The 23,191-nt window shown below is 39.1% G+C and overlaps 1 protein-coding gene and 1 non-coding gene across 2 annotated transcripts; both read right to left on the bottom strand.

Moving 5' to 3' along the window:
- Positions 1-1,076: 1,076 nt before the first annotated feature.
- Positions 1,077-19,673, bottom strand: NOL11 (nucleolar protein 11). Its single transcript, XM_004013037.6, has 18 exons — positions 19,520-19,673; positions 15,292-15,405; positions 15,117-15,173; positions 13,828-13,976; positions 12,115-12,172; positions 11,661-11,805; positions 9,994-10,182; positions 8,597-8,673; positions 7,253-7,376; positions 6,668-6,756; positions 6,193-6,267; positions 5,562-5,746; positions 5,320-5,445; positions 4,806-5,036; positions 4,284-4,362; positions 3,440-3,532; positions 1,724-1,831; positions 1,077-1,572 (listed from the first exon to the last, which is right to left on the bottom strand). Exons 1-18 carry the CDS (start codon positions 19,658-19,660, stop codon positions 1,456-1,458), a joined length of 2,157 nt encoding a protein of 718 aa, XP_004013086.2. The 5' UTR covers positions 19,661-19,673; the 3' UTR covers positions 1,077-1,455.
- Positions 19,674-20,424: 751 nt separating this feature from the next.
- TRNAS-AGA (transfer RNA serine (anticodon AGA)) lies at positions 20,425-20,506 on the bottom strand. The gene has a single exon. It is a non-coding gene; the product is annotated as a tRNA-Ser (tRNA).
- Positions 20,507-23,191: the final 2,685 nt, after the last annotated feature.

The raw sequence follows: 23,191 nt of genomic DNA on the forward strand, positions 1-23,191 counted from the left end.
ATAATATATGCTGTTATTTTTTGGTGCCTCTTTTCCCTCAGGATTCAAATAAAAATTAAGAATGACTAAGAAATTAACACAACATTGTAAATCAACCAGACTTAAAAAAAAAAAGACTAGGGAGACCCTCTCTGTTCAACTGCAGCAGTTGTAGCTAAACTTTATATAGAGTGCCTGACCTAAAACGAAGCCCTTCTCTAATGAAAATTTAGTTAAGCCATCAGGATCCTGGAAATATGGGCTCAAGAACCACACTTCAACTTATATTTATGCATTAGAATTTACAGGCATTAAAAAATACACATATATATTACAATTCTTCAGTTTAAAACAGGTTTTAAAATGATTTACTCAATAGTAAGAGACTTTCATAGCTCAGAAACGTTTTTGGGAAACTTAGTCCATCACCTGAAAAAGTGATTTCACTTTTAAGAAAAATAAATTTGAGCTTATTTTTAAGAAACAAAAGTTTCTATTTCTTCTATATAAAATCTTTTGTTTGTCCTAAATTCAATGAGTTAAAACAGGAAATTCTACAGTCAACCAAACTATAAGACTTTTTCAGAAGAGACTATTTTTACTACCTAGAAATATTCAATACATGTATTTAATTAACTAGTTTTATCTTGGTTGTGATAGGTCTTTGTTGCTGCACACAGGCTTTCTCTAGTTGTGGAGCGTGGGCTCTGGGGTGTGTGGGCTTCAGCAGCTGCGGCATGAGGGCTCAGTAGCTGTGGCTCACAGGCTCTAGAGCGTGCGCTCAGAAGCTTTGGTACGCCAGCTTAGGTGCTCTGTGGCACGTGGGATCTTCCTGGACCAGGGATCAAACCCATGTCCCCTGCACTGTATCACCAGGGAAGTCCAAAATATTCAATATAACCAAAATCAGCATCTAGTCACAGAGGTAACGTGAGGGATAATGTTCCAGTCCTAGATATGTAAGGTGGTACAACTAGGTAAAGATCTGGAGAAGACGGCAGGAGATAAGTGCATGTGTGTGCAAGGCCCCTCCCCAGCCTGCCCATGGAACTGCCTTCTTCTCTCCCCTATGAATGCAGATGAGGCCAGACAGCTTCTGACTCTGATAAAACTATATTTTTCCTAGTATTACTGTTTCTCCAATGGTGATTTTTTTTATTAAAAGAACTATTCAAACAGGTGGTAAGAAATTAAACTTTTATCAATACACAAATAAGTTTACTTAAAAGCAGCTCAGTTCCGTATTTTAAAAAGTTTCAGAATCTCACCCCACCAATGTCCGTAACCTAGAAGAGGGTCACGTGAAACCTGCAGTCCCACCTAGGAGCATCAGTAAGTGTAGGTCTAGGTACTTTCACATGTATTTGTCTTGTCATCGAAGAGAGAGTCAAAAAAACCACATCTCTTGCCTGGCTGAGTAGGAAGAATCCAGAAAAAAGAGCTTCATAAAACGTCTATGAAGGAAAACTAGCAATATCAGAAGAGTTCTAGCACTTCAATTGAGTATAATTCTCTATTATTCTTTTCTTGATTTAATTTCTGTAGCTCACGAAAACTTACTTCAATCTTGTTGAGCTCGGAACAAATGCTTATCTAAAGAAAAAAATTCCAAAATAAATTTTTAGCATAACTTGTACATATAAATGAATCCTCCACAATTACTTAGAGCTATTCCAAGAAAAACTGTAATAATAATGCTTCATGGTTACAAACAGAATTCAGTATATATAAAATAATTACATACCTGGGATTTCACAAATTTGTAAAGACTTAAAAGTAGCCTTTTTGCTTCTGGTATCATTACCACAACAGTAAAATTAGCATCCAGAAGTAGACATATCCAATCCATAATCTGAAGATAAACAGCGAAAAGGGAAGTTAAGATTTTACGAAGTCTATGATTATATCCAGCAGTTATAAGAAAAATAAGCTTTCTTTACAGAAGTCTGAACATTTTAGTTTAGAGATGAAGGAATTTCTAAGCAATCTAAAAAGGCTCTTTTCTGCTTTCATATTTACCATTTTATAAGCATAATTGTGTCTTTTCCATCAGATAAGTCAGTAAAAAGAAAGCCACTGTGATATTTAATCCAAGGGAGAGTGAGCATATTTTATTCAAAAAAATTTTTTTTGATTAACTACTGGCAGCTATAAAAAAAGAATCCACTCATCTCCTATTCTGAAATACATCACATACATTATGACGTAAAAATAGGGTGTCATGTATTATAGATGAATGGCCAAGAACTAAAATAAAATTACTTTACACTTACTTAAGTATCCTATGTAGCCTACATCTTCAAATGGTGGTGTTAACATGAAAATATCACCCATGAAAAAGCATTAAGGAAATCAATTATCCATTTGCGGGAGGGGGGAAAGCAGATCCCTATATATCTTCTACATCAAAACAAATTTTATATGTATCAAAGCATTAAACACAGAAAAAGAAAATAAATTTATTATGGAAAAACACACAGTGGCTATTTTTATACTCAGAGTGGGAAGGGCCTTAAGCATGACACGGCCAAGAAGAAGCCACAAAGGAAAAGCTCAACAATTTTAACAGTATGAAAATTAAAAACTCATCTATGGTAGAAATTACATTAAAGAAAGTAAAAAGACAGTGATAGGAAATAAGTATTTGTAATACTTTGACAGAAACAGATGAGTATCTCAATATACAATAAATAATTTACAAGTTAAAATGAAAAAGACAGAAAATACAATGGAAAAATGGACAAAGAATCTGATTAGGCAGCGCACAAAAAGCAGTATAAATGGGCAAGAACTGATGGTCTCTTGCTCATTACCAAAGAAATGCAAATTAAAACACCCATTTGTTACGTACCGATTGGCAAAGAGTACAGTCTCGGACCTTTGTGGCCATAGTACCTCTTGTCACAACACTTGGAAAGGTAGCCTGGCATGTTCAAAACTAAAAATGCATGTACCCTTTATCCAGTAATTTCACTAATGAGAATCAACCCAGCAGGTGTTCTTTCATAACATGCAAGAATATCTGTATAAAGATGCTCGTTGAAGGTTCATTTATAATAGCAAAAAACTGTTAACAATTTAAACGCTCATCAACAGGGGACTAACAAATTAAGATTTTCTATGAAATCAAGTGGTGTGCAGGTATATGTATCTTGATCCAGAAAATGCACAAAGTGTAGTACTGAATGAAAAACCCAAACCGCAGAACAGCGTGTACCTTATGATCTAATTTATGTCAGAAAGATAAGTTAGTGTAAAGACAGAAAATTTCTAGACTAAAAGCAACTCTGAGTCTTTATGAGGGACTAGGAATAGATTATTCAGAGGACACTTATTATCACCCTCTCCCAGTGAAGGTGAGGAAATGCTTGGAAAGGATCACAATAAAGAATCAGAAATTTAAGTTCTAAAGATCTATCATTCTTCCCAGCACCAGATCAAAGTAAAAAGATTATCTCACCTGGTTCAAGGTTGGAGGGTGTGTTCCAGGAAGAGTCATTGTAGCATTTTCACTACACTTCAGATAAAGGAAATATAAATACTGGAGAAACAGCTGGGCAGATGGAAAAAAGGACAATCACTTTCATAGAAAATTTTTCTCTATAAAGAGCTAACAGAGAGACTGGGAAGAATTTTAAGAGGCTACTGAAATAAACCATACATCAAACAAACATGCTATAGACATCAAGGACACAAAAAACAAATCGAATGCACTTTCTGCCGTCAAAGAGGAGTTCATTTGGTTTGGGAGAGGTGGGTGAAGGGCTTATTTTGTTTGCCAATAGTAAGTGGAGTAGAGAGACTCCTCTGGGCGATGCTTTTTAGCTTCTGTGCTGTGCTTGCCGTGCTTAGTCGCTCAGTCATGTGCGACTCTTTGCGACCCCACAGACTGCAACCCGCCAGGCTCCTCTGTCCATGGGGATTCTGCAGGCAAGCATACTAGAGTGGATTGCCATTCCCTTCTCCAGAAGATCTTTCCAACCTTGGGATCGAACCCAGGTCTTCCATATTCCAGGCGTATTCTTTACTATCTGGGCCACCAGGGAAGTCCTTTTAGTTTCTACTCAACTGTAACTTAGATGGATGAACCTGGACTTCCAGTTTGGCACCAGGATCCTGCCAAACTCTGCCTCCCCCAGATCAATCTAGTCTCCTAGGCACAATTTTTCACCTTGAGGGCTGGGAAATCACTTACTCAGATGAAAGAACTCTACAACCTTCTGAATGCTCTACAAGCTGGGTAGTGTCAAACAGCAACATTTAATACAGAAATAAAATCCTGTATGACCTGTAAGAACACTCACAGTGCTGTGCTGCGCTGGGATGTCCTTCAAATGAGGCAGAAGAAAAGTCTCACTGTATGCTGAGCGAAGAATTGCATTTCTACTTAGGAATAAAGGAAAATCTTACTTCAACAAATAAAGGCTTTTCAACTGAAATTATGAGTAACTCTCTTCCCCAGTGACATTTTTTCTAAATGGATACAAAAGTTCTACTTTTCTAGAAGAGCTCTATCACTGAACATTCTCATCACTAGAGATCATCTCGTATGCTTCACTGTTATAAATAACTGGTATTTATTCAATACACTAATTTTTAGAACTGACAAAGCTTCTATCTTAGTACAGCTTCTTAAATAATAAAGTTTAAGTAAACTGTTTAAACACAATATTGAATGGAATCCATTTTCAAGCAGAATCTGGGGAAAAAAAAAAGAAAGAAAAAAAACCCCACCTTAAACTATCTAACTACCCCTTAGTTTTTGTTTGGTATTGATTACATTCCTGGGAAAGAGATAATACAAGGGAAACTGTTTCAAAGGACACAATAGTGCTGCTCTTTTCGGGGTAAGGGGGCACGAAGTGCTCTCGTCTGCTGCGGCCTGAGGCTTCTCCTTCAACTTCTGAGCACAGCTGTCACAGTTATCTTCCTCAGGATTGAAGCCATTCTGAAGAAACGTAGTTTGTTCTTCCATTTCCCCATCTTGTACAGGATCCATGTAGTCAGAAACTGACTCCATATTGATATCTGCGTCTTGAAGAGTGTCATCACCAATGCTATCATGTTAATTGAAAGCAGGAAATAATTCTTATCAATACTTGAATTTACTGGCAAAATTTTCATTTTCAAAGTGTTAGAAGTCAAAAAATACAATAGGTTAGAAAAGCGGTGAAAGGGAATTCTGTAGGGACCCAGTGGTTAGGATGCCATGCTTCCACTGCAGGGGGCATGGATTCCATCCCTGGTTGGCGAATTAAGATCCCGCGTGCCATGTGGTGCGGCTTTAAAAAGAAAAGGGTGGGGGGCAGTGAAAGAAAGGACCATCAGCTTCTAACTCACCTCAAGAAAAGTTTTAGGCAGGCGCAGGTGACCGACTCAGGGACGTCAGGGAGCTGCTGCAGGCAGAGCTGCAGGATCTGCACGTCGGTCTTTTCTAAGGCGACCTCCATCAAGCCAGGGCACAGGCTGAGGCCAAAAACGCGAATTACTTTGATATGTTAAGCAACTCTTAACTGCAAAAAATTTACAAGGCTTTTTCAGAGTATGAAAATCTGAACTGTAAAAATCGCAGAAATATTTACCTGTAAGAAAGCACGTGTGTTTGGACAAGCTGCATCAGACAGTTGCGGGGATAAAACGATGGCTCTGCTTTACATCTTCCCAGAAGTCCTATTACTACATCCCCAATAATGGTATGAAAGTCAGGGGTCCGCTTAGTAGCCAAAAACTTACGTAGTTCTACTTCGATATGTTTTTCTGAATCTTTCTGGAAGGGCAAAAGTAAACAGTTTAGTATGGTACCAATTAATAAATGTCACTCTGTACTTGAAAGTTCCTAGCTCAACATTTTCTTAAATCACTAACAGCATTCATGTATTCTTGTGAAACTGGAGTTGATATGACAATTTACTGCACAAAGACAAAATGCAAGGAAAAAAATAAAAACCACAAGGATTTAGACATCAAAACTTCTAAGAAACTAAATTACAAACATTCAATGCAAAATTGAATGAGATAAGAGGCCAGCAGCGTCACATTAAACTCACAAAATGCTTGGTGCAAGTCAAAGAATCACTCTGATAATCTCAACGTACCAGACAAATGTTAGCCATAGCTCTAAAAATGATCACAAAAGGAAGCTAGATAAAAAGTACATGGCATTTCTTTTAACCATGAACTGATTTTCCGTATTTCTAATATTTTAAAATTTACCTGTATGGTTGCTAAGAGTTGTGTGGATGCAGGAACCTCTGGCTGTACACTCACTTGAATTTTTCTTCTCCTTAACTGGAATTCAGTAAATTGATTAGGATCTCAAAAGTGATACAAAAGAGCCAACAGACATTTAGAAGAAAATAAATGTCCCAAAGAGACTGGGACACTTTTGCTCTAATCACAAACTTTTTTAGGGTTTAGTTTTCTTAAAGTGAAAAGTGGGTCTATTTCAAATTTTAACTTAAATATCTTGAAGAGTTTAAGGTTTTTCATTTTTTAATAAATAAAATAAAATCACTATGCTCAGGAAGGTATTATTACTAATTGCAAATTGGTCTGTTTTTACAGTTGGGTCTTATACACATGCCTAAAAAACTACTAGATGACATGTCATTTTTAAATAAGGCTGTTAGGGTTCAAGCTTCCAATCAAACATTTGTACTAAGATTTCTATTTAAACTACCAAACTTACAATTCTCTTTGACTGCTCTGAGTTCTGAGATCCAAGTTCACATCCCTGTGATGTTTCCCAGTTTACAAAATGAGGTGTGACGTGGGTGCCTAAGAAAATATAAAACACACAATTCTGGAATTTTTTGACCTATTGATATTTACTCAGCCAATCAATCAAACAAAGAACATTAAAAAAACAACCACTCCGGCACAATTCAAGAGAGGCTGTATCGTCCATTTCATTCTACCAATAACAGATCAGTAAATATCCTAAAGGCCATGTGCCCACCAACATTAAGCCGACAGATGAGGCTACTGATGAACCAGGGAGGAAAAAGCATCACTGATTTTGTCTGCAGGACTTTCCCATTTCCCCTCAAGTCTGAACACTGCTGCTTAAAACACAGTGTCGCTCTTCAGCCTGCAGCAGTACCTGCAACGTGGACTGTTCTCAACGTATCTCCCTAGACCAGCGAAATGTGAATGAACAGTGGCTCAACATTAAGAACAGATTATGCAAACTGGTAGCTGCGAAAACCTACATATCCCACTAGAAGTTTATACAATGGCCTGCAGTTAATAAAACAAACATTTAAGTTCCTACCTGGATCTTGACTATGTTTGAGTTTTCCAAGAGCACCTGCCAATGATGACACTTCACACTTGTATGGAATTACAGTTAGAAACTTTCCATGTAGCATAAACAGATTTTCCCCATAATACCAGAGCTACAAAAAAAAAAGAAGTTATCAAAAAAAAAAAAGTTATCAAAAATGTAAGAAACCCTTTTTCTAAGATCTGATTCAACAGAGCCATATAACATAACACAGTAACTTGTGGTGTAAGGAATCTTAATAGGACAAAAAAGGATACGGCAAAGGTAAATAACTTTCTAGAATAATCTCACACGTTCAATTCATTAATTGAGGTAGGTTTACAAAGCTCTCATTTTTGCCCATGTGTGAATAGAGCATAATTTAGAGAATATTTTCTTTCAACTCATAAAAATCTGATTAATACATATATTTAAAACCAATGAACTGTTTAAAATAAATATTGCCACTACTACACATCTGTTAACATGAAACTCACAAAGGCTACTATAACATAAGCAAACTGTTTTGATGTACTAAAAAGAAAAAAGTAGAATTTAATATTATTTCTATCTCATGATCTCAATTATAAAATTATAAAAATGAGATAGGTTATAGGAATAAAAAGCTCACATGAAATCAAAAGTGAAGTCTGGAAAAAAAAAGTGAAGTCTGTTAGAACAGCAGAATTGTCAAGTGTTAATTCTGTTTAAATATAAAATCAGCATTCTATGCTGAGAAATCTAGTCTCCTTATCCTCTAATTACAATGAGCAACAATGTCCTATATCTTGATTTACATATATCTTATATCTTGATTTGAGTGATTATCCATTCACTGGGCAACCAGTACTTATTGAGCCAACCTGTTAGGCACTGGAGATACGATGAAGAACAAGAAAGACAAGGACCTTTGCCTCAGATAATTTAGTCTGGTCAGCTTAAACTTTAATTCTTTTAAGTATTCTTATGTAATTCCATGATATGTTTACCATGTAATTTGAAAGACTAATTTATTAGGCAAAGTAGCAGCCCTCAGATATAGTTCAAAATATGAAAGTAAAAGATCAAACAAAAGCGAGATTTCAAAGTTTTATTAACTAGGTAATTGTTCTCTCCTGATCTAAAATTAGCTTCTAATTTAGTCTTTGAAAGTGACAAATGTAAGGAAACGGTTAAAACAATAGCCAAATTAAGTATAATCTTGTAGGTAGAAAATTAAATATTTCTTAATTTATTTTAATCAAAAACTGACAAATATTTAGATCTGTAGCGGTCTCTTCCCTTACAATGTATCTAGCAAACACAAAAATAATTATATTTAAAAGAAAAAAAGCCAAGGTGAAAAAAACTTACTTGTCCGCTGGTCCCCTGCGGTAACTCTTTTGAAGTCTGTAGCGTTTGAAATTTTGTATTCCATACAGACAGGCATTCTATAAGGTAAGACATACACATTCCAAAGTTTTCCAAGTATATGTATATGATGCGGAGCAGGGGGTGGGTTGATGGGGAAGGCGGAAAGTTAAACACAAAAGTTTTACTTTAGTAAGTATAAAAATGAGTAATGAAGATAGAAAATCAAAGATGTGAGATCTCATGGTAAGAAGTGGACACGTGCAGGGAGGGGGTATATGGGAATCTGTGTATCTTTCCCTCAATTTTGCTGTGAACACTAAACTGCTCTAAGAAAAAAAGGTTTTTTAATTAATTTTTAATTAATTTTCTATTGAAGTATACATGCTATACAATATCATATGAGTTACAGGTATACAATATAGTGATTCACAATTTAGTTATTATAAAATAGTGGCTATATTCCCATGTTGTACAACATACTCTTGAAGGTTATGTTATACACAGTCTTTGTGCCTCTCACTCCCCTATCCTATTCTGCCTGCCCCACCTCTCCCCACAGGTACCACTAGTTTGCTCTCTGTATCTGTGACTCTGCTTCCTTTGTCATCTTCACTAGCTTGCTGTCCTTCTTAGATTTCACACGTAAGTGATGTCATACAGTATTTGTCTTCCTGACTTATTTCATTAATGCCCTCCCAGTCCATCCACATTGCTGTGAATGGCAAAATTTTCATTCATTTTAATGGCTGAGCAGTGTCTATATATGGATTACACACACACATCACTTTATCTATTCACCTGTTGACAGACACTTAGGTTGCTTTCATATCTTGGCAACTGTAAATAATGCTTCTATGAACATTTGGGTCCAAGGTTTTTTCTGAACTAGTTTTTGCTTTTTTTGGATATACCTAGGAGTGGAATTGCTGGGTTATATGGTAGTTCTACTTTTAGATTTTTTGAGAAATTCTATACTGTTTTCCACAGTGGCTGCATCAATTTACATTCTTACCAACAGAGTATGAGGCTTCCCTTTTCTCCACATCCTTGCCAACATGTGTTATTTGATGACAGGTCTGAGGTGGTATCTCACTGCGATTTTGGTTTGCGTTTCCTGATGATAGCAATGCTGAGCATCTTTTCATGTGCATACTGGCTATCTGCATTTCTTCTTTGGAAAAATGTCTATTCAGGTAGTGAGTGATATGAGGAAATGTTTTAGAGAAATTGATCAAGGTAAGATGAAGTCAAAGACCTATTCAAGAATGAAGAGGCTACAGTGGGAAAGAGAATGATTTTGGGTGGTAATAAATAAATGAAAAAGAAAGAGGAGACTAAAAGGTACACTTCGATGGAAAAAATCCAGAGGACTTCGCAACCGATGGAACCTCAGTTACCCTTAGAAGCTGGCCGTGGTGCTCCCAGGACTGCTACGTGGTCTTGATCCAGGATGCTGAGTGCAGCACCACTTCGAGCACTGCCAGACACCACAGACTTGAGCAACTGCGACTGAACTAACCTCTGATTTTTTTCGGGTTCACTTGGATGTATTGGTATCAAGGTTTCATATACACATCCATCAGAGCCTGTTGAAAACAAGTATTTATTGCTCATTATTGGCTAAGGATAGTTCCATACCTATTATAGCTAAATGTACTAAGTTGTTTGTAAGATTTTACCAGTGTGATAGAGGATTTAACCAGAAAAATAAACAAATCTAACAACTGTATTACTCTATAGTTTCCTATCAAGATTATACTACAAACTTAAAGTTGAGGAAGAAGAAATATTAAAAATCTCAGTAAGAAATGGCATAATACCCTGAAATGAAGTATCTGTAATAACTTAAAATACGAGGAGATGGCCATGAATATAGACAATCCAGTCAGTAAATGGCTACATCTCTGATTAGTTAGCATCTGGTCTGAACATTACATTTCTTATTACTCCATCACTCTGAAAACCCTGTAAAATTGGCTGGGTTTTGCAGGTCAACTGTTGGCGATTTCCCATGGTTCTGGCTATGTTATATGAAGATTTTATGATCCTTTGGTTCAGACTCCTTTACTTCAATGTTCAAAAGGTGAAACATAAGTCACAAACTTCTGTTCAACAATAAATATGTCCTATAAGCCAAACTTTAACAAAACCTGTTCCTCTTAAGCAAAGATAGTAAGCAGATTCCAACGATCCTCTAGACATGATAAATGATAGGAGCCTTTTTCTTAACAGCCACTGTAAAAATCTGCACATTGAAAAACTTCACGAAGATTTGAAATTGTGATAATAGGAAATGCTTCCTAAATACTGCTCTTGCTTTTCCCCCCTTAACCTTTTCAAAACAACTTCAAAAGAAGCCATAAATGGGGGGAGAGAATTATTGCAAAGGCATTTCCCCTCCTAGATACATAAGACTGAGATTAAACCTTAGAGGATTAGGTAAAGGTAAATTCCAAAGCAATAACAACAACAATAACAAAAACTGTAAAATGCAGGCTGAGTCCAATACTGCTCTGTTAGTGTCACTTTTCACTTTCATGCATTGGAGAAGGAAATGGCAGCCCACTCCAGCGTTCTTGCCTGGAGAATCCCAGGGATGGGGGAGCCTGGTGGGCTGCCGTCTATGGTGTCGCGCAGAGTCGGACACGACTGAAGCGACTTAGCAGTAGCAGTGTCCTTTTGACTCTATCACTGTTCAAAGAAGGGCACACTATATCTTAAGGTTGGAAAAGAGAAAATGGGAGTACCAACCTTAGGTGTTAATTACAATATATAAAAAAACCTGGACTTACCATAAAAAGTGATCTACCCTTTTTTATTGGTGTTTTATTATTACTTATGATAAATTTTAAGACATAAAAATTACCTGCAAGAGAACTACTGACTTGCAGACATCTACACATGGCAAAATGCAAAAAGTGAGGGCATAAATGCTTGTTAAAAAGCATGGAAAGGCAAGTACTGCAATAGCAAACTGTAAAATCCAATGACTAACTTAAAAGAAAAATATTATCCTGTAAGATACTTTTATTTATAAACTCTGAAAGTTTAAAGAAATACTTACTTAATGACATTAGAGAGATGAATTTCCGACCTACAGATGTACTAAAACTCTGTATAACACATTTTTCTTCTTGACCAAGTAAAAGTGTGTATTTGCTTAGGATACGTGAGTTAAACTTTTGTACATAAGCAAAGTAGTTTCCATGCTGCAAAAAAAAAAAAAAAAAAAGGTTATTTTAAAAATATTCCCATTTTTACCAACTATATTTTAATGTTGAGACCAGCTGTTGTCCCACTGTAACTACTTTAATGAATGCTAAAAACCTCTTGTCCAACTAAATCTTAGACATTATAAAAATGTTTAATTCAGGCATAGAAATAATTATCACTATAGGCTTTTTAGTATTTTAAAGATATCAAAGTCTTCTGAAAGAAATATCAAAGTCCAATTTTACTTTTAAAACTCATACTCTGAAATGTCACAAAATGGGCCAGGAATGAAAGATATCACTTACTTTTTCTGTAATGAAAATTAGCACAGGATGCCTAAATACCATGAAAAACTTTGTCCACCTAAAAAAAGAAAAATTATAAAATGCCAAATCACCAGTTCAGAGAAACACATCTTCATCTAAATTTAAGAGATTTTTTTAAAAAATTAGTTTCTGGAGCCAGAGAGAGAGCAGAATACACTTAATTCGGTGTTTCAAAATATCTACCACAGGAACCCAGGAGGCATTCCTCTGTTAATCATTCCTGGATTAAATGCAAGTTGCCAATGCTCCCAGAGCTTTAAAGATAATAGCATGAATTAAAGGTGTATGAGACCAGATGCAACGTTTTCTCAAACTTTTCTGACCTGTCTCGTTTTTTCAGGGTCATTTTGAGGACTGGTGTTCTCAGGAAAATATTAGCATCTCACCTGTCTTTTTCAAGTGACGCTGGGAACTGAAGCACAGGGAGGGTAATAGCGTGAAACCAAAGTTGCACAACCATCTTCTGGCAAAGTGGGGATTAGAACCCAGATTCTCTACCTGTAGCTTTTTTTTTGGCGGCGGCGGCAGCAGGGGGCTGTGCTGCAAGCCTTGTGGGATCTTATTTTCCCACCAAGGATTGAACCTGGGCCCACGGCAGTGAAGGCATGGAGTCCTAACCACTGGACCACCAGATAATTCCTTTTACCTATATCTTTTCCCCTAAAGATTTCCTCCAAATACAGTTGCTGACACTTCAGAGGCATTAATTAGGTCTAAGATTCCCTGATAGCTCAGTTGGTAAAGAATCTGCTTGCAATGCAGGAGACCCCGGTTCGATCCTTAGGTCGGGAAGATCCACTGGAAAAGGGATAGGCTACCCACTCCAGTATTCTTGGGCTTCTCTTGTGGCTCAGCTGGTAAAGAATCCACCTGCAATGCAGGAGACCTGGGTTCAATCCCTGGGTTGGGAAGATCCCCTGGAGAAGAGAAAGGCTACTCACTCCAGTATGCTGGCCTAGAGAATTCCATGGCCAGTTCATAGGGTCATAAAGAGTCAGACATGACTGAGCAACTTAAAAAAAAAAAAGATATAACTGGTCAGGATCCCCACCGCTCACTGACTACGTACAAGTCTTTGCTTGGACTTTTAGATATTTGGTTTGTATCAGGTACACCTGGAGGGGCAGCAAGTTAATTAAACAAGAAATGTGATGAAAGAATGGGGATTAGAAAGATATGAAATCAGGACATTTCCTTCTATCATCTGAGTGAGTTATTTTCCCAGTTTTATCCCAGAATTGGGAAAAGAGGAGGTTCCAAAGCACTATTGTGATTCCACTAACAACAAGCTGCACATTTCTTCAAGGGAATGGGCTCTGACCTTGCAGTCAGGGCTATATGACAGAAGATTCCAATCTTGTGGGATTACCACTTCAAGTTCAAATAACTGACTGACCAGTTGTGTCATTAGGACAAGACTCATTTGGCCAGAGATTCCTCAATCGCTATCACACCAAAGGCTTTTGGAGGATGTCATTTTGGCTAAGGTTCTACAGATGATTTTTAGCAAGTTTTTTTTGTTGTTGTTGGTTTGTTTTTTATTAAAAAAAAATTTTGGCTGTGCCCCAAGGTTTGTGGGATCTTAGTTTCCCAACCAGTAATTGAACTCTTGCCTCCTGCGTTGGAAACTGTGAGTCTAGAATCCCCAGAGTGCATTTTCTTTTGGTAAAAATTATAAGTATTAGAACTTACTTAATCACTTCTTCATCAGAGATGACAGTTTCAATTTTCTGCTGGGGCTCTGCAAGCAAAGCTTCTAAACCACGAACTGCACCTTCCTTGAACAGTACCAAGGGTTCTGTTCCCTGTATTGAATGTATTCTATACACCTCAGCTGACAACTAGAAGGATATAAAAACATTTAAATTTTTATTATAATGCAATTGCCACCTAAGAGAATAAGGACAGTTAGAGAATACTTATCTTTAAGGTACTGATTTATTCTCATTTTGATTCACTTTGGTTTAATAATTATGTATGGTTCCAAAGTCAAATCTACAACATAAAGTACATTTAGAAGTCTAACTTTTGCTCCCATACTCTCTATTCTCTCCCCTGCTCCCCCCCTAAAGTAATCACTTGTATTCATTTTTGGTTTATCTTTCCATTATAAATACTGGAGGTAAGGCCACAAACTGGGTCTCTCAAAATTGGAGGCAAAGAGAAGTACAAACCAAATCATTCATACAGAGTTATAAGTGGTTCTGGTGTTAGAAAAAGACAGATGCCATACATTAATACATGCACCATGTAAAAAACTGACCTGCAATCCCAAAACACCGTACACAGGATTAAAAAAAAAAAAAAGTTGTGTAAAATTCAGGATCATGTTGCTGTAGGGTAAACACAAAGACTGGAGCCAACAGGCAGCACCCGTAGCTAGCTAGAAGTTTCAAGGGTCCAGGTGACAACTGCCACTGAAACGGTATCAGCTCCACTGTGAACCACTTCTCAAATGTGCCAATTATATTGAGAATTAGACACTTAAAACCAGAATGAGCTTTTGAGATTGACATAGTTTAAGGTCATCATTTTATAAGAAAAAGTTAATTAACATACTTAGGGGTCACTGGGAGAAAAGACAGTGCCTTTTCATTTCATTACGTGCCACTCTTAAAATGTCTAACTGCATGGAACTTGCAGAGTCTGTTCTACCTATTTCGGGAAAGGGAACAATCAAGCTCACTTGTTCTTGCAAGGGACACACCACAAACATTTAAGTGCATGGAAATAACTATATAAATGTGTCATTCATTAATTATTTAAATTACTTCAATATCATATGAAAATAACATATAACATTTTCTAACATACTCAAATTGAGACATTTTACCAAGATATACTATACAATAAATAGAATGAAAACTTGATTATAACATTCATGTCATGTTCACAGACCCTTTAAGATTAATAACTACCACATTACAAATAATTCCATCTCACCAATAAACTAAATAAGTATGTTGGATCCAAAGACTTACTGTTGCTTTAAAAACTTTATCCAGGTTGACGTCTTCATTATTCCATATTCTCAAGACCTTAAATTAAAACATACAATTAAAAAAAAAAAAGCATTCCAATATCTATTTACATATAACACGAACAGTTAATAAATCAACATTTGATTTGTTTATATGTATAGCTTTGAAAACTCACCTTATTATCATGTACAACAATATACTCGCCAGTTTGAAAGTTGCACACAGCTGGACATGTTATAATTTGCCCTTGTTTCACTGACCAGCTCCCCAAGGGTTTCTGATCAGAAACCTAATGAAATGAACATACGATATTTACAAAGTCAGCTTCAGATTTTAAAGCAACTAAATTTACAACAGAAACAAAAGAAGAAATCATTAGAATGACAGCATTTAATAAAGCTCCTAAATTAAAAAATAAGAAGACAAATGTTATATGGATTCCACTTAAAACAGAAAGCAGAATGATGGTTGTCTGGGGTTGGGGTAATTGGGAATGTAATGGGAGTTAAATGGGTATAGAGTTTCAGCTGTCAGATGAAAAGAGTTCTGGAGACGGATGGTAAGGACAACTGCACAACCATGGGAATGCACGTACTTAATAACCTGAACTGTACACTTACAGTCATTAAGATGTTACATTTTGTTATGTGTATTTTACCACACTTTAAAAAGTAGTTAAATTGAAAAATATTAGTTTCCAAAATCCAAAATTAGTAACAACACACTTTGATAATGAACAATATCAGTACATTAAAAAAAAATTGATTCCACTGTGTTCTTGGAACAGAGGCATGAGAAACGAAGTAAGGATAGCTGGAATAATGCCAATTCCAATCAGCCACTCCACTCCTATGCAAACACTACAAAACGTCCCCTTGACAGCCAGGTAAAAACCAACGGTATCAACAGAAGCATCAAAAAAACAGTATAGGGAACCGTTGGCAACCTTTCCCCAAACTTCAAAGCAGGCAGCTAGCTTTCTTTTTAAATTGATGTATAATTGCTGTACAATATTATATAAGTTACAGGTATACAATATAGTAATTAGCAATTTAAAGGCTGTAATCCACTTACAGTTATTATAAAACGCTGGCTATATTGCCCATGTTGTACAATCTATCCCTGCAGTTTATTTTATACTTAACAGTTTTTTCTCTTACCCCCCCCATCCCTATTTGGCCCCGCCTCCCTTCCCTCTCCCCCCGTGGTGACCTCTCCTTTGTTCTTTGCATCTGTGTCTGCTTCTTTTCTTATCATCACTAGTTTGTTGTAGTTTTCAGACCTAGTGCTATCAGATTGCATTTGCCTTTCTCTGTCTGATTTATTTCACTTAATGAAATGCACCCCAAGTCCATCCACGTTGCTGCATGCTGGGCTTCCCAAGTGGGGCTAGTGGGTAAAGAATCCACCTGCCGAGGTAGGAGACCTAAGAGACACAGGTTCCACCCTTGGGTTGGGACGATTCCCTGGAGGAGGGCACACAACCCACTTCAGTATTCTTGCCTGGAGAATCCTATGGACAGAGGAGCCTGTTTTTTGGCTACAAATGGCAAAATATTGTTTTTTATAACTGAACATTATTCCACTGTGTGTGTGTACGTATGCATAAATACACTTCTTTATCCATTCATCTGTTTATGGACCCTGAGGATGTTTCCTTACTTTGGCAATCGTAAAAATGCTGCTGCTATATACACCAGGGTGCATGTATCTTTTTGTGTTAGTGTTTTTGGAGTTTTTTAGATAAATAGCCAGGGGTGAAACTGCTGGGTCATATAGCTATTCTATTTTTTAGTTTTTTGAGAAATCTCCATACTGTGTTTTTTGAGAAATTTCCAGCAAATTTGGAAAAAATAGCAGTGGCCACAGGATTGGAAAAGGTTTTCATTCCAATCCCAAAGAAGGGCAATGCCAAAAAATGTTCAAACTACCACACGATTGCACTCATTTCACATGCTAGCAAGATAATGCTCAAAATTCTCCAAGCTAGGCTTCAATAGTACATGAACTGAGAGCTCCTAGATTCAAACTGGATTTAGAAAAGGCAGAGGTACCAGAGATCAAATTGCCAACATCCACTGGATCATTGAGAAAGCAACAATTCCAGAAAAACACCTACTTCTGCTTTATTGACTACATCAAAGCCTTTGACTGTGGACCACAACAAACTGGAAAATTCTTAAAGGGACGGGAGTACCAGACCACCTTACCTGCCTCCTGAGAAACCTGTATGCCAGTCAAGAAGCAATAGTTAGAACTGGACATGGAACAACAGACTGGTTCCAAATTGGGAAAGGAGCACGTCAAGGCTATATTTTGTCACCCTGCTTATTTAACTTATATGCAGAGTACATCATGAAGAAGGCTGGGCTGGATGAAGCCAAGCTGGAATCAAGCTTGCTGGGAGAAATATCAATAACCTCAGATATGCAGGTGACACCATCCTTATGGCAGAAAGCAAAGAGGAACTAAAGAGCCTCTTGATGACAGCGAAAGAGGAGAGTGAAAAAGCTGGCTTAAAACTCAACATTCAAAAATGAATGTTGATCATTCAAAGATGAAGATCATGGCATTCAGTCCCACCACTTCATAGCAAATAGATGGGAAACAATGGAAACAGTGACAGATTTTATTTTCTTGGGCTTTCAAAATCACTGCAGAGGGTGACTGCAGCCATGAAATTAAAAGATACTTGCTCCTTGGAAGAAAAGCTATGACCAACCTAGGCAGTATAATTAAAAAGCACAGACATCATTTTGCTGACAAAGTTCATATGGTCAAAGCTATGGTTTTTCCAGCAGTCATGTATGGATGTGAGAATTGGGCCGTAAAGAGCGCAGATTTGATGCTTTTGAACTGTGATGTTGGAGAAAGCTTTTGAGAGTCCCTTGGACTATAAGGAGATCAAACCAGTCAATCCTAAAGGAAATCAACCCTGAATATTCACTGGAAGGATTGATGCTGAAGCTGAAACTCCAACACCTTGGCCACCTGATGCTAAGAGCCAACTCATTAGAAAAGACCCTGATGCTGGAAAAGATCGAAGGCAGGAGGAGAAGGGGATGATAGAGGACAAGGTGGCTGAACGGCATCACTGACTCAATGGACATGAGTCTGAGTAACTCCGGGGATGGTGAAGGACAGGGAAGCCTGGTGTGCTGCAGTCCATGGGGTCGCAGAGTCAGACATGACTGAGCGAATGAATGACAACAAAACTTTCAGTTTTATGAGAACTCTCCATACTGTTTGTGTTAATTTACATTCCTCGGGTACAAGGGTTCTTTTTTCTCCACATCCTCGCCAACATTTGCTGTGTTCTTTTGGATGACGACCATTCCGACAGGTGCGAGGTGATATCTCATGGTGGTTTCGGTTTGCCTTTCTCTGATAATTGGCAATGTTGAGATAGCGAGCTTCTTAAAGACAGAGAAAACTATGTTCAGAAGCTCACATAAATACAATTACTTTCTACACGATCACTAAAAGCAAAGTTTAGGTGTGCTTTAGCAACCTAAGCCAGCACTTTCCAGCCTTTTTGGCATCAGGGACTGGTTTCATGAAAGATGGGTTATTCCATGGACAGGGGTGGAGGATAGTTTCGGGATGACTCTCATAAAGAGGGTGCAACCAGATCCCTGGCATGCACAGTTCAAGCTCCTTTGACAATCTAATGCCACCACTGACGTGACAGGAAGCAGAGCTCAGGCAGGTATGCCAGTGAAACTCTGCCTGCTGGCTCACCTCCTGCTATGCAATCTGGTTCTTAACAGGCCACCAACCAGTCTGTGGCCCAGGGCTCAAGGACTGCCTGGGCTAGGCTGAAAAGGGGGCGGAGAGACCGTAGACTTCAAGGAAAGTAACCCAGAACTCAAAGGGTGAACCACAGGTGGCAACCGACAAGTCCCTCAGAATCAGGATTCCCACTAAGCTGCCCCCAAAGGAAAAAACCAAAACAAAACACAGACAAAACTTTTCTCCCTCATGAGTGAGTAAGAAGTGTAGGGATACACTGCTAAAGCATTATTCTGGCAGTGACATCTCCCACCCAATCAATCTCCGTTCAACCCTTCAGCGGGCACCTCGGGTGACAGAGGCCCCAGAAAGGGATCTTAGCAAGGCTATCTCCGGGAGATTCGAAGCGAAAATACAGGTTTCCTTTCCGAGTCTAGCCCACGTGCACGTAAACGCTCTGCCGCCTGCAACTCGGAAACACGCCTCTCTCTCAGGGAAAACAACCCAGTCAAGTTCTAGACCTCATTCAGCGTCCCGAGGAGGCCACGCCGGCTCTCCGATAAGTCCGCTGCACGAGCTCTTTCTGAATTTGTGACAAATCCGAGGTTCGGGCTCCGAGCTCAGAAAGGGACGAGATGGCAGCGGGGGCACTCCGATCCTAACGCTCTCACCTTATAGAGGATGACGGTCCTGCCGCTGTCCGTCACTAGAAACTGGTCGGTTTTGTCGCTCTGCTCCACTCCGAGGGGTCCGTCAGGCCCGGAACCCAGGGGTACCGCAGTCAACGTGAACCCTTCCTCCAGGTCTGCCATTTTGGGCCAACTTACGGACGGCCTAGCGTTCCTCCCGGCAGGCTTCGCGCTTTCTCTCGCGAGAACTAGGAGGCCGGCTGGATCTAGCGCTCGGAAACTGGGATACCTGTTCGCAGAGCCTGCGACCTCTGCCGGGCAGACATCGCCAGCGGCGCTGCGAAAGGCGTCGGGTAGGCGGGGCCTGGAGTTTGCGTGAAGGCTCCGCCTCCCAGGCCACTCTACCGAGTCCCGGATGTACTGCTCTGAAAGGGAAACGCTGGGCGGGCCGGGGAGGTTTTACCTGTTAGGAACTTAATCCGCCGAGCCTTGTGCTTGAGGGACTGACGCGTAGGCGTGGCAAGTGGCGGAATATAAATAAAGTAAATCTTTTTAGTGGAAGTGAACGCTCTAGGAATTCCTACCACGGCTTCATGGAACCGTGTCTGCAAAGAAAAATATTTTTCTGTGCAGATTAACTATGGCTAACGTGCCGTGGCATCGTGCTCAGTGTATTCCACTTTTTTGGGAGCCAGGCTCCTGAACAAGAATACTGGAGTGGGTTGCCATTTCCTCCTTCAGGGGAATCTTCCTGACCAAACCCCTGGCCTCTATGCCACTCCTTATTGGCAAGCAAGTGCTTTCACACTGCACCACCTGGGAATCCCTGAAATAAAGAGCGCTATCGGTGCTCGTGGAGGTTTTCAACATCAAACATAAAGAGCCAGGCTGGAGAACAATTCAGTTTGTCTAAGGAGACAGAGTTATGTCTCAATAGCGAAGTGTACCGTAGTCGGCAGGATTCGAACCTGCGCGGGGAAACCCCAATGGATTTCTAGTCCATCGCCTTAACCACTCGGCCACGACTACATGTTGTACCTAATTGAAAAAAAATGCTTAAGTCCCACCACTTCTCAGAAATGGCCACAGAGGTCGAGTCTCTGCAGCCTTTTGGGCCTCCTATGTTGTCTGTCTCCCCTGCTTCTCTGAGCACCCATGTAGAAATCTCTCCAGCTTATAAGAAATTCAAACTTGTCTGATGAAGCAGGTGATGTGAAAGGGTCCGCTGGGCAATTTTTGGGGAAAACGACCATTTCCAGAAGAGATTTTTAAGATAAACATGACTGATTCAGTCAATAATGTATCACAAAAACTCAGAAAAGAGAAAGTGTGTATGTTCTTAGGGAGAGACCATCTAAACAGGCAATTATTGAAATATGTTCCATGTGCTCCAACACAGGGCAAAATGCCTCCACATCAGTTTAGATTAAGCATCCACAGAGATCATCCCTTGTGTGTGTTTGCTTCTGGTCACAGCATTACAACATAGGAGAAAGGAGACTATGCAGCTATCAAAAAAAAAAAAAAAAGTGAAAATCGCTCCGTAGTGTCCAACTCTTTGCAATCCCATGGACTGTCCATGGAATTCTCAGGTCAGAATACTGGAGTGGGTAACCTCTCCCTTCTCCAGGGGATCTTCCCAACCCAAGGACCAAACCTAGGTCTCCCGCATTGCAGCGGATTCTTTACTAGCTGAGCCACCAGGGAAACTCAAGAATACTGGAGTGGGTTTACCTTTTCCAGGGTATCTTCCTGAACTGGGGTCTCCTGCACTGCAAGCAGATTCTTTACCAACTGAGCTATCAGCGAAGCCCAATGCAACTATCATGAAAGAATTAAATACCTACCATAAATTTTTTTCTTTTCGGCTGTGCTTGTGGGATCTCAGTTCCCCCACCAGAGATCCAACCTGGGCCCTTGCAGTGAAAGCCCAGAATCCTAACCACTAGGCAACCAGGGAACTCCCCTACTGTAAATCCTTTCTGTTGTTGTTGAGCCATACAAAAGTAGAAAGTCAAGAAATACCTGGAGTAACAGGCAAATTTGGCCTTGGAGTACAGAATGAAGCAGGGCAAAGGCTAATAGAGTTTTGCCAAGAGAATGCACTGGTCATAGCAAACACTCTCTTCCACAACACAAGAGAAGACTCTACACATGGACATCACCAGATGGTCAATACAGAAATCAGATTGATTATATTCTTTGCAGCCAAAGATGAAGAAGCTCTATACAGTCAACAAAAACAAGACTGGGAGCTGACTGTGTCTCAGATCATGAACTCCTTATTGCCAAATTCAGACTTAAATTGAAGAAACTAGGGAAAACACTAGCCTATTCAGGTATGACCTAAATCAAATCCCTTATGATTATACAGTGGAAGTGAGAAATAGATTCAAGGGATTAGATCTGATAGACAGAGTGCCTGAAGAACTATGGACCGAGGTTCCTGACATTGTACAGGAGGCAGGGATCAAGACCACCTCCAAGAAAAAGAAATGCAAAAAGGCAAAATGGTTGTCTGAGGAGGCCTTACAGATAGCTGTGAAGAGAAGCGAAAGGCAAAGGAGAAAAGGAAAGATATACCCATTTGAATGCAGAATTCCAAAGAATAGCAAGGAGAGATAAGAAAGCCTTCCTCAGGGATCAGTGCAAAGAAATAAAGGAAAATAATAGAATGGGAAAGACTAGATATCTCTTCAAGAAAATCAGAGATACCAAGGGAACATTACATGCAAAGATGGGCTCAATAAAGGACAGACATGGTATGGACCTAACAGAAGCAGAAGATACTAAGAAGAGGTGGCAAGAATACACAGAAGAACTGTACAGAAAAGAACTTCATGACCCAGATAACTACGATGGTGTGATCACTCACCTAGAGCCAGACATCCTGGAATGCGAAGTCAAGTGGGCCTTAGAAAGCATCACTACGAACAAAGCTAGTAGAGGTGATGGAATTCCAGTTGAGCTATTTCAAATCCTAAAAGATGATGCTGTGAAAGTGCTGCCCTCAATATGCCAGCAAATTTGGAAAACTCAGCAGGGGCCACAGGACTGGAAAAGGTCAGTTTTCATTCCAATCCCAAAGAAAGAATGTTCAAACTACAACACAATTGCACTCATCTCACATGCTAGCAAAGTATTGCTCAAAATTCTCCAAGCCAGGCTTCAACAGTATGTGAACCATGAACTTCCAGAACTTCAAGCTGGTTTTAGAAAAGGCAGAGGAACCAGAGATCAAATTGCCAACATCCATTGGATCATCGAAAAAGCAAGAGAGTTCCAGAAAAACATCTATTTCTGCTTTATTGACTACGTCAAAGCCTTTGACTGTGTGGATCACAACAGGAAAATTCTTCAAGAGATGGGAATACCAGACCACCTGACCTGCCTCCTGTCAAATTTGTATGCAGGTCAAGAAGCAACAGAACAAGATATGGGACAACAGACTGGTTACAAATCAGGAAAGGAGTATGTCAAGGCTGTATATTGTCTTATTTAACTTCTATGCAGAGTACATCATGAGAAACGCTGGGCTGGAAGAAGCACAAGCTGGAATCAAGATTGTTGGGAGAAATATCAATAACCTCAGATATGCAGATGACACCACCCTTATGGCAAAAAGCGAAGAAGAACTAAAGAGCCTCTTGATGAAAGTGAAAGAGGAAAGTGAAAAGATTGGCTTAAAACTCAACATTCAGAAAACTAAGATCA

Source organism: Ovis aries, chromosome 11 (genome assembly GCF_016772045.2).
Source record: "Ovis aries strain OAR_USU_Benz2616 breed Rambouillet chromosome 11, ARS-UI_Ramb_v3.0, whole genome shotgun sequence".
Taxonomy (NCBI): domain Eukaryota; kingdom Metazoa; phylum Chordata; class Mammalia; order Artiodactyla; family Bovidae; genus Ovis; species Ovis aries.

Bases quoted from the DNA above. Each gene is read 5' to 3' on its own strand.
- NOL11 (XM_004013037.6), bottom strand. From the start codon at position 19,660: ATGGCAGACCTGGAGGAAGGGTTCACGTTGACTGCGGTACCCCTGGGT. The intron at 13,977-15,116 runs GTAAGTCTTTGG...ATATCCTTCTAG, and splicing joins ATAAAGTTTTTAAAGCAACA to TTGTCAGCTGAGGTGTATAG. The intron at 7,377-8,596 runs GTAAGTTTTTTT...TTTTTTTTGTAG, and splicing joins CGCAGGGGACCAGCGGACAA to CTCTGGTATTATGGGGAAAA.